Source organism: Scomber japonicus, chromosome 22 (genome assembly GCF_027409825.1).
Source record: "Scomber japonicus isolate fScoJap1 chromosome 22, fScoJap1.pri, whole genome shotgun sequence".
Taxonomy (NCBI): Eukaryota; Metazoa; Chordata; class Actinopteri; order Scombriformes; family Scombridae; genus Scomber; species Scomber japonicus.
The window spans coordinates 23,228,678-23,239,378 of NC_070599.1; the positions used below are offsets into that span (position 1 = coordinate 23,228,678).

Below are 10,701 nucleotides of genomic sequence, written 5' to 3' on the forward strand. Positions count from 1 at the left end.
CAGAGGCGTCAAACTCATTTTCATTCCAAGGCCAAAAAGATTGAGGGAAAGAAGGAAGAAAATAAGAAGGGAAGGAAGGAAAGACAGGCAAAAGGAAGGAGGGAAGAAAGGTAGGAAAGACAAACAAATGGACGGAAGGAAGGACAGATGGAAGGAAGGACAGAAGGAAGGAAGGGGGTAAGGATAGATGGAAGGAAGAAAGGAACGAAGGAACCAAGAAAGGTAGGAAGGACAGATGGAAGGAAGGACAGAAGGAAAAAAGGAAGGTAGGAAGGACAGATGGAAGAAAGGGAGGAAGGACCGTAGGAAGAAAGGGAGGAAGTACGGAAGGAAGAAAGGGAGGAAGGACGGAAGTAAGAAAGGGAGGAAGGACGGAGGGAAGAAAGGGAGGAAGGACAGATGGAAGGAAGGGAGCAAGGAACGAATAAAGGATAAAAGGAAGGGAGGAAGGACAGAAGGAAGGAAGGAAGGAAAAAAAGACAGTAAGGAAAGTGGGCCGAATTGGACCCCTCGGAGGGCCGGTTCTGGCCCACGGGCCGCATGTTTGACAACCCTGCTATAATGTCTTTGAATCAGGAGTGTAGCACACCAGGATGATGTCACTTGGCCCTGCGGCTGACCTGAATGGGCTTGTGTGAAGTGAATAAGTGCCTTTGAGTCAAAATGTAGTCTCTGACTCGCCGTTGGAGCCTAAGGGGATTGGTGCGGTAGTTTTAGGGTCAGGGGGAAAGGAGTGGAAAAGCATGTGAGAGCACAAGATCGAGTGTTTTGTGGCTTGGGTAGCTTCACATATCAGTTCAAATTAAAAGAGCCTAATAAAAGATTGATAAAATCAGACTGAACGTAAGATAAGATTTATCTTTAATGATGTATGAAAGTGATAACATAAATGAAATGAAATACTATACAGTAAACAATCTCTGTGTAAATAAATCTTATAATATATAAATGTGCAATATGCAGAAGTTCCTGAGATTATATATACGTGTGTGTGATGTTCATGAGATTTACATAGTAAGGTGCATAAAACCAGAAACCAGTGTAGAAACAGCCAAGAAAGATTCGAGAACGACAAACTCTCCACTAAGTCTCCAGAAAGTGAATGAAAGTCTAATGTAATGTCCCCAAAAGTTACCTAATTAAGCGTGTGTGTGGTTGTGTGTGTGTGTGAGGCTACTTTCAGGGACAAATTTCAGACTTGCTTTTCCAACTGGGGACAAAAGCTGTGTCCCTAATTGGTAAAACACTGATTTTTTTTCCAGGAAATCAATGTAAATCTATGTAATGTCCCCAAAAGTCACCTAGGACAACATGTGTGTGTGTGTGTGTGTGCGTGCTGTCATTGTGACAACATACATTTCCAGACTCTTGATGAGCCAAAATCAGCTGGTAGCCGCATCCCAGAATATCTGAAGGTAAAAACCAGAAGACATTTATTTGCAATCATCCAGAACAATGGAAGCATGAAAACCGACTTCTCTGACAATTGAAGTGAAACCGGTAACTCCGATGATCGTCAAAGAACAAGAAGACCACATGGACTACAAGCAGGCGTCCACCACTATGGAAGAGCGTCAATCAACCAATCTTAAAATTGAGGTAAAGCCGTGGCGTCTGGACACGTGGTACCACCCGTAAACGAAAAGGGAGACTACGTGGACCAGAAAGACTTATTTCTAGAGTCTGAACGCAGTGTAACACCGGTGACAGATCTGGAGAAGAGTGACAATGTGGAGAAAGAACCGAAGAATCTGCCTGTGGTGAATCTGAAGCCGGAGCAGAAAGAAACAACAACAATGGAAGCAAGAAAACTAACTTCAAGAAACAACAAGGTAACTCCCATGACCGTCAAAAAGCAGGGAGACCGTGTGGACCAGAAACAGTCCGGACATGTAGCAACTCTCATGAAAGAAGAGGGAGACTATATGGACCAGAAAGACTTAATTGTGGAGTCTGTACACAGTGTAACACCAGTGACAGATCTGAAGTCTGCTAGAAACAGTCTGGACATGTAGAAACTCTCATAAAAGAAGAGGGAGACTACGTAGATCAGAAAGACTTAATTGTGGAATCTGTACATAGTGTAACACCAGTGACAGATCTGAAGTCTGCCGAAAAATCTGCCTCTAGTGAATCTGAAGCCAGGGCAGAAAGCAGGAACCTGCTCCTCAACTACGTCACCGTGCTCATGGTGAGACTGTTGACTAAATGTCACGCTCTGAAGGGGCGCCACCAGGAAGAGTGGATCAAACAGCAGACGTTAGAGGGACTGGCTGTATGAAGGCTTCTGCCCAGATATAAAGACCACCAAGAGACTCTCCAAGGCCATCATCGAAGAGTTGACGGGGAAGTTTGGTGGGAGGCGCACGCTGGAGATCCTGATTATAGCAGAGGACCTTGTGTGGACGCAGCCATTGTCAGGTCGGTACAGGATTGTATGAAAGACCTCTCAAAGAAACCCCAGCCTCTATGGAAATTATAGTCTTAATGTCTGAAGCTAGACAATATACATAAACTCTTTATACTACAAGTGTGCAACATTAGCCGGCATTTTTTACTCCGGAATAACTAGCTAACGTAACCAACATTGGTTACCAGGCTGCTTTGCTTTAGCTGTCCTACTGTACATTTTTAGATAACGTTAGCTGGCTAACCGTTAGCCGTATTGAATCTGCCCACTGTACTCATTTCAGTTGGCTTGAAACAGAGTTCATGATTCTCTAACAGTTAGCTGGCAAAGCTAGCTGGCTAACGTATAAATATACATTTGGTTTAACACTGTGAAAGTAAAGGGGATATAGTGCTTTTTATGAACCGTGTGTGGTTTAGTGTTAACAGTTAATGAGAGTCACAGTCGATTTGCTCCTCATCAAACTGTTATCTGTTGCTGGAGAAAATGGGATACTGCTGTAGAGAAGTTGTCCTTTTTCCTTTTGTTAGGTCTGTGGATTATATTTAGTATAAGGTTTGTGCTTGAGATCAAAAATAATGCCAATAATGTAACCTGTCACCATCAACCTGGTTACTAAACACTCACAAACAAAAGAATGGGCCTAAAATACTGAAATAAATAAGATGTCATGTTATTCTCCTCACACCATGTGCAGAGGAGCAGTGAAGTGCAGCTCCATCTGTAACTAACTTCTGAAAACAGCTTTTATAATTGAACATGAAAACTTGCTGAGTCATTAGTAAACCGTGAGTTGAGCTTCAGAAACAGTTTAACTCAACAAGAAGAGTCTCAGAAAATACTAAAGTCTACCTAAGCAGAGAAATGTTCATTAATCTGTAAGATAATACAACAACTTCAACTTCCACTAAGAAAAGCATCTGCTGCTTCTAGTGAAGAGGACTATTTCTGTCTGTATTGATACCTCACCGCTACACACTGGGGCGGAGTTCAACCTCTCTTCACCTCACAGACCTTCATAATAATTTCAATCCATTTCAATCATCAAAGCAGCTATTCAAAGTTCCAGTGTTTGTGTAATGAACGGATGGAATTTCCGAGTCTGTTTTTTCGTTGTATTAATTGTGATACACCTTTGCATACATTCATCTGACATCACTGCAGCATGCATATTCTGTTAGCCCAACTTGTCCTGAAAAAAAAACAAGTCATATCACTTCGTTGTAGCTCACAGGATTTTAGTTTTTATAAGCATTTTAACTCAAGAAGGCCAGGTGAGCCAGTAAATGAGGAGAAATGGCTTAGGTCCCTAAGGGTTAACCTTGAAGCCAATGTTAGTTACGTTAGCTAAAAATTCAGGCTAACGTAACAGACTTGTAGTATAAGAAATTATGTTTATTGTAGATTTATAAAATTATAGATTATTTTAGAGATTGTTTATTGCATGTTGTATTTTATTTTTCATCACTTCATTATTGCAAGGCTACTGCTGTGGTAGTTTAATTATGGGCAATGTTAGTTAGTTACGTTACCTAACACTTAGTTAAAAAATGCAGGCTAACGTTAGATAAAAAACACTGACCCAATGCTTATCCGCAACCCCACCCCATCACCCCAGGTAGCACTTTTTACAGTGAAATGATTCAAACATGACTTTTAACCACAGTTTATTAATAATGTTGGTGAAGTATTCATGCTAACTTATCATTAGATCTGATATGTGTGCGGGCCTCTGAGAGAGAAGGATCCAGAAAGCTCCAGAAAAGAGGAGCGGGAAAATGAATGAACCAGCTCCTGGGACAAAATAACCCAACTAGTTGTTCAGCTATGAATTAACATCTACAACAACAAACCCAACCATGTGTTTACAGAAATAACCCAGCACTTTTTAGAGTGAATAAGGTGCATAAAAAAACAGAATTAAGATTTGAAAATTAGAAAGAAATGTGCAGTTTATTCTTTAAAATAAAACTAAGACTCTCAAAGGTGGCGAAACAGCCAAGTGAGACTGAAGAATGAATGAAAGTGTATGTAATGTCCCCAAAAGTGACCAAAGCAAACGTGTATGTGTGTGTTAGGCTACTTTCAGACTTGACCAGTTAATTCAGGACAGCTTTTCGAATTGGGGACAAAAGCTGTGTCCCTAATTGGTCAAACACTGATTATTTTTTTTGGGGTCAGTGGTTGCAGTTTTAGAACAAGTCTCCAGGAAATCAATGTAAACCTATATAATGTACCCAAAGTCACCTAGGACAACGTTTGTGTGAGCTGTAATTGACATCTGGCCATCTGTGATATCGTGTGTGGATGATGTCATGCGTTCCGATGATGTCATGCGTTCCGATTATGGTGTGGATGACGTCATGCTCTTTGATGATGTCACAATGGCATTCCAGAATCTTGATAAGGCACCAGCAGCTTGTAGCAGCTTCTACCAGATTCTGACTGACTGAATATCTGAAGGTAAAAACCAGAAGACATTTATTTTGTAAGCAAAAGAACAATGGAAGCAAGAAAACTAACTTCAAGAAACAACAAGGTAACTCCCATGACCGTTAAAAAGCAGGGAGACCATGTGGACCAGAAACCAGAGTCTGGACATGTAGAAACTTGCATAAAAGAAGAGGAAGACTACATGGACCAGAAAAACTTAATTGTGGAGTCTGTACATAGTGTAACTCCGGGGACAGATCTGGAGTCTGCTGAAAAATCTGAAGCCAGGGTAGAAAGCAGGAACCGGCTCCACAATTATGTCACCATACTCATGCTGAGAGTGCTAACTAAATGTCACACTCTGAAGGGGCGCCACCAGGAAGACTGGATCAGCCACACTAAGAGACTGGTGCAGCAGACAGTAAAGGGACTGGCTGTATCTGAAGGCTTCTCCCCAGATATAAAGACGGCCAAGAAACTCTCAAAGGCCATCATCGAAGAGTTGGCGAGGAAGTTTGGCGGAAGGCGCACGCTGGAGGTCCTCATTATGGCAGAGGATCTCGTTGTGGACGCAGCCATCGTCAAATCGGTGCAAGACCGTATCAAAGAACTCAATAATGGGCTCCCAAAGAAAACCCAGCCATTGTGGAGAGAGGTTCTGAAGATGGTCGGCATGGTCGTAGGATGTCTGGCGTCCATCGTCCTGATACTACTCATCCCCTGAAACAGCCTGTACATGTGTGGGTTTCCCCCGAGAACTTCGGTTTCTTCCCACAATAAGAATGTGTAAATATATTCTTAATGTCTGAAGCAGGTCTTCTTAACCCTTATATACTGTTCAGGTCAACCCAAATGTCATTTACCCTGAAATTTGATGACTTTTCCTAAAGTGACCCAAAATGCACAAAAATTAAAATATTTTAAACGATATACTTTTGTATAGGTGCTACCAATTTTTGTCCATTGAGGCTGTTCTGGGTCAAATTTGCCCCGTATCTATTAACATGTATTTTAGTGAAATGAATAGATAATAGTTTTAATAAGATAGTAGTTATAAGGGATTTCTTTTTATGATGTGTGTCCATAAAGTTCTTATCATTTTCAGTTTAAATAAAATAACATTTAAATAATTATTGCTATGTTGTATTTTAATGTCTTAGGTAAAATAGGACATGATATTGTGTGATAGGAGATGTTTAGTCTCTCTGCTCTCTGACACATGAATCAAGCTTTAATCACGTTTATTGATGCTTTTCTAAACACATGTGGTTCAACATTTGGTATAGACACTTTTTATGAGGAGATTTTTAGATTAGAGCTATGAGAAGTGTTTATTTTGATCTCACACACACACACACACACACACACACACACTATAATACATTACATTACACATGTGTAATACATAGAAATATCAGTGTCCTTTAATGTCATTTAAAGCAGTTCAGAGAGGGGAGGATCCACATCACGAAAACCAGACAATCCCCCCTTTATCTCTCTCTCGCACACGCACACACACACACACACACACACACAGAGAGAGGGAGAGGGAGAGACGGGGAAATACCCACTCTGTGTTTGAGGAAGAGATATTCACCCCTTCCTGATTTATTAATGAAAGCAGGCAGAGACGGAGGGGAAGATCTAGAGCAAGAGCAAGGAGGATATATACGAATAATAGACGAGGGAGGGTGGTGGGAGGAGGGAAGGAGGAGGGGGGAGGGGGGTTCAGACTGGTGAGACAAATGAGAGATGAAGCTATTGAGGCGGCGGCGGCTGGCTGAGGATGAGGATTGTGATGATTGAGTGTGTATGTATTATTAAACAGGCCGAGTGTGTTAGGTTATTTACAACAGCTGGAGGAAGGACGGTCGATACTGAATCACACACACACACACACACATGCACACACACACACAAACATGCACGCACACCCTCAAGGAAGCTCCATCACACTTTAAACACAAGCCGCCGCAATCTGAGGTGGTTTACGTAATTGAATGTCAGGAGCTATTAGAGACAGAGAGACAGAGAGAGAGAGATGTAAAGAGGACAAACTAGTCACTTTTTATTAAAGTTGGCATGTGTGGTTGATCTGGATAAACAAATTAAGGAGCGCACACACACACATTGTGCCTTTTAAGGTGTGTAAATTAGCTTCAAAGTTGATACTGTAGACAGGCATTATCAGTTTTAATTTCAAAATAAAAGCACGTATGAAAATGTTGATGATTACAAAGGAGTTTACATCTGAAGTCAGACCTTTAAGATTTAGCTCAGGAGGGTTTTTTCCTCATTTTATAATATTTAACATGTTACTGAATACATATATTGCTGCTTTTAATTCTTTAAAATCAATATTTTTTATTATATATTTAGTAAATAAATCATGATGTGGGCTTATTTGGAGCACACGTGGGCTTAAATGGAGTCACAATACCAATTAAACCCACTTTATTCAAGGTAGGAAGGAAAGAAGGTAGGTAGGAAGGAAGGAAGGGAGGGAGGAAGGAAGGAAAGAAGGTAGGAAGGAAAGAACGTAGGTAGGAAGGAAAGAAGGTAGGAAGGAAGGAACGTAGGAAGGACAGAAAGAAGGTAGGTAAGAAGGTAGGAAGGAAAGAAGGAAGGTAGGTGGGAAGGTAGGGAGGAAAAAAGAAAAGAAGGTAGGAAGCAAGAAGGAGGGAACATTTATCAAATGTAATAAGTTACATTACTTATTACATTATAAACAGAGTAACTAGTAATCTGTAATCTATTACATTTATAAAATAACCTTCTCAACCCTGATTATTAACATATCTTTTATTATTAAGATTCAGTGTCGAACACACACACACACACTTTGGCAGCCACTTGATGTGTTTTTGTTGTCTTCTCTGCTTCGTTCCTGCCGTCCCGGAAATATTAATTGTGCCAGCGATTATATTAGAAGCGTGGGAGAGAGTGTGAGACTGGCACGTTTCCAGAGCGCTGACCTGAGAACACGCACACACACACACACACACACACACACCAACCCACATGTGCACTCTTTCACGTGCACACATCCCTCGACCCAAGAAGTCACACACATCCTTTTCCTTCTGCTGAAGCACGCAGACTCACACACACACACGTGCCGCACACACACACACACACACACACACTCGCACGCTTCCTCGCACAAAATCGAGGCCCAAAAATAACAAGCGTGTCCCACATAGGGAGTTCAGTCCAAACTCAGAAGAGCCGAGCAGTTTCCTCTCACGTGTTTCGGCTCTGTCTGTCGGTAGCTTTCACTCACTCTCGTCCGACTCCTCTCTCTCTCTCTCTCTCTCTCTCTCTCTCTCTCTCTCTCTCTCTCTTTCTCTAATTCCGTCTATCATGAGACTTTACCTCAAAGAGAGAACGGCTCATGTTGAGTTTATTCATCTTTTTTTTTTAGTTTATTCTGAGGCTTTTTTATTTTGTCTTTCCTGGAAAAACATTATTTGGATGTAATTTTTAATCTTTTGTAACCTGGTAACCAAAAAGTTGCATTTTTCAAATCCATTATTGCCCACTTCCACCTAAAAAATTGCACACTTAAACCCCAAAGTTGCACATCACACTTTTGTGTATTAAGGAATTTCCCAGTTTAACCATAAAAAAAATTGCATACTTCAAATCAGCAGTAATGCATTTCAACCCAAAATATCCACACTTTGTTCCAAAAACCGCTGTATTTAACCCAAAAGTTGCACAATACACTCAAATTTAGTAGTGTATCCAAAAGTTTTCCATTTTAACCGTAAGAATTGCATACTTCAAATCAGAGGTTATGCATTTTAACCTAAAAAAAAAAGCACATTCAGACCAGGCGGGGAGTTCTTGTCCTCTGAAATGAGGCCAATGCAGAAGTAACTTAGAGCTGCATTCTATCAAAAGGCCACCAGGGGGCGACCGTCTCTATACAAGTCAATGGAGAATTCACCAACTTCTCACTTGATTTCTAACCTCAGTAAACGTTTTCAAAATGTGTTTATGGTCTCAATCGCTAGTTTAAAGCCTTCTTCAATGCAGTATGATGTTCATTTGGGACATTTTGGCCTCCCTGATTTTATATGTGATGATAAAGCAGGGTATGCATTAGGGCGTGGCTACGTCCTGATTCACAGGTTGATTGACCAATGTCCTCGAGATCCAGCCCTCGTAACCATAGCAACCTCCCCGCTCCGCCCATGGCTCCGCCTCATGCCCATATAAGTAGAATCCGTGTTTTTATTTTTCCCAGCATGCACCTGAAATTTTCAAGATGGCGCTGCCTAGATTGGAAACTATTGGCTTCCGAGCAGCAGTCCACAAACGAATGGGTGACGTCACGGATGTTACGTCCATTTCTTCTATATAGCCCCCCCCCCCCCCCCCCCACCAAAAAGTTGCACATCTTATCCACCAAATTGCACTCTTAAAATCAACAGTTGCAGATTTCAAGCTTGAAAAAAATGCACTTTACTTTTTTTATTGACATTTTTTTAACATCTTTATCGTGCATTGGCCTCAACAGCATTTTTAAAAGCTAGTTATTAGATAGTCGTGAGATGTGAGTCCTTTAGTGACGATTTGGCTTTATTGTGTTAAATGCATAAAACTTATAAAACAATCTGATTGATGTTTGATGTTGGACTGTGATATTCAGCCTACATCTGGTCTTCAATAAAGTATTTAAGCTTTTATTTTGTAGAGTTTGGGTTCTGATAAAAGTATCTCCCAGGCTCATAAAACCAGAACAATGAGATGAAAGAGACTAAAAAACTTTCTTTACAACTCTCAATCATTCTGTTAATAACGAGCGACCACATGTGTGTGATTAACGCCAGGTTTTAAACTTTTACTCTGAAATCTGAAGCAGGAAGTCGCCTGGCTCTCCTCATTGTGTGACATGTATACAACATCTATATGTGGCTCTTCCCATGTGGCCTCATGTTTTTTTTACTGTCTCATTTTCTCTCTTTATTTTCTTTCATCTTCACCATTAACCTTAACCTTTCTATCTTTTCTTTTCTTTCCTTTTTCGTTGTTTCCTGAAGGTTTGACCCAGCATGCCGTTGGTGAAGAGGAACATCGAGCCCAGGCACCTGTGCCGTGGTGCTCTGCCGGATGGAGTGACCAGCGAGTTAGAGTGCGTCACTAACAGCACGTTGGCCGCCATCATCAAGCAGCTCGGCAGTCTCAGTGAGTATACTAAGCTTCAGGAAGAAGAGTATGGGTCTGTTGGAAACTGCATACTTTCCTACTACTCGTACTAACTCTGACATCATTTGAAGTATGTAGTGTGTTTCAACTGCGTATTATGCGATTTAGAGTATGTGAGAAGTTCCTGGATGGTTTACTAGATTCTCCAGAAATGCAGAGTATGCATCAAGAGCTGACTACTCACACTCACATTACCCAAGATGCAACACAACTTCTGAAAAAGCTCGGGTAGGAATGAAATGCACCGCTGAGTCTGCTGAAACCCCGCCCCTTACCTAGTGTCACCTGTCAATCAAAGTCACCACCTCTACCAGAAACATGGACGCTATATCTGAGAGCTTTCTGCTGCTAGCTCAGCTGCTAGCTCAGCGGCTAACTCGGCTGTTAGCTCGGTAACTAACTCGGCAGCTAACTCAGCTGCTAGCTCGGCTGTTATCTCGGCGGCTAGCTCGGCAGCTAATTCGGCAGCTAGCTCGGCGGCTAACTCGGCGGCTAACTCGGCTAACTGTAGACTGTAGTAGTAGTAAGTAGTGTGCTGAATGTATTCATACCTTTACAGCAGCAGGGGCGGGTTTATGCTAATCACTAAATCCTGAACACAGAAATGTTGAAACACAGTTTGTGAAGCCTAGCTCCACAATTCA

At 41.5% G+C, this 10,701-nt stretch overlaps 1 protein-coding gene across 1 annotated transcript in view; it reads left to right on the top strand.

The window, feature by feature from the left end:
* The first annotated feature begins 9,903 nt into the window (after positions 1 to 9,903).
* The window catches only part of zgc:109889 (uncharacterized protein LOC553542 homolog), a 26,918-nt gene continuing 26,120 nt past the window's right edge, over positions 9,904 to 10,701 (top strand). Inside the window, exon 1 of the mRNA XM_053343309.1 lies at positions 9,904 to 10,036. Within this exon, the coding sequence (XP_053199284.1) occupies positions 9,904 to 10,036 (133 nt within the window). The remainder of the gene's footprint in view (positions 10,037 to 10,701) is intronic.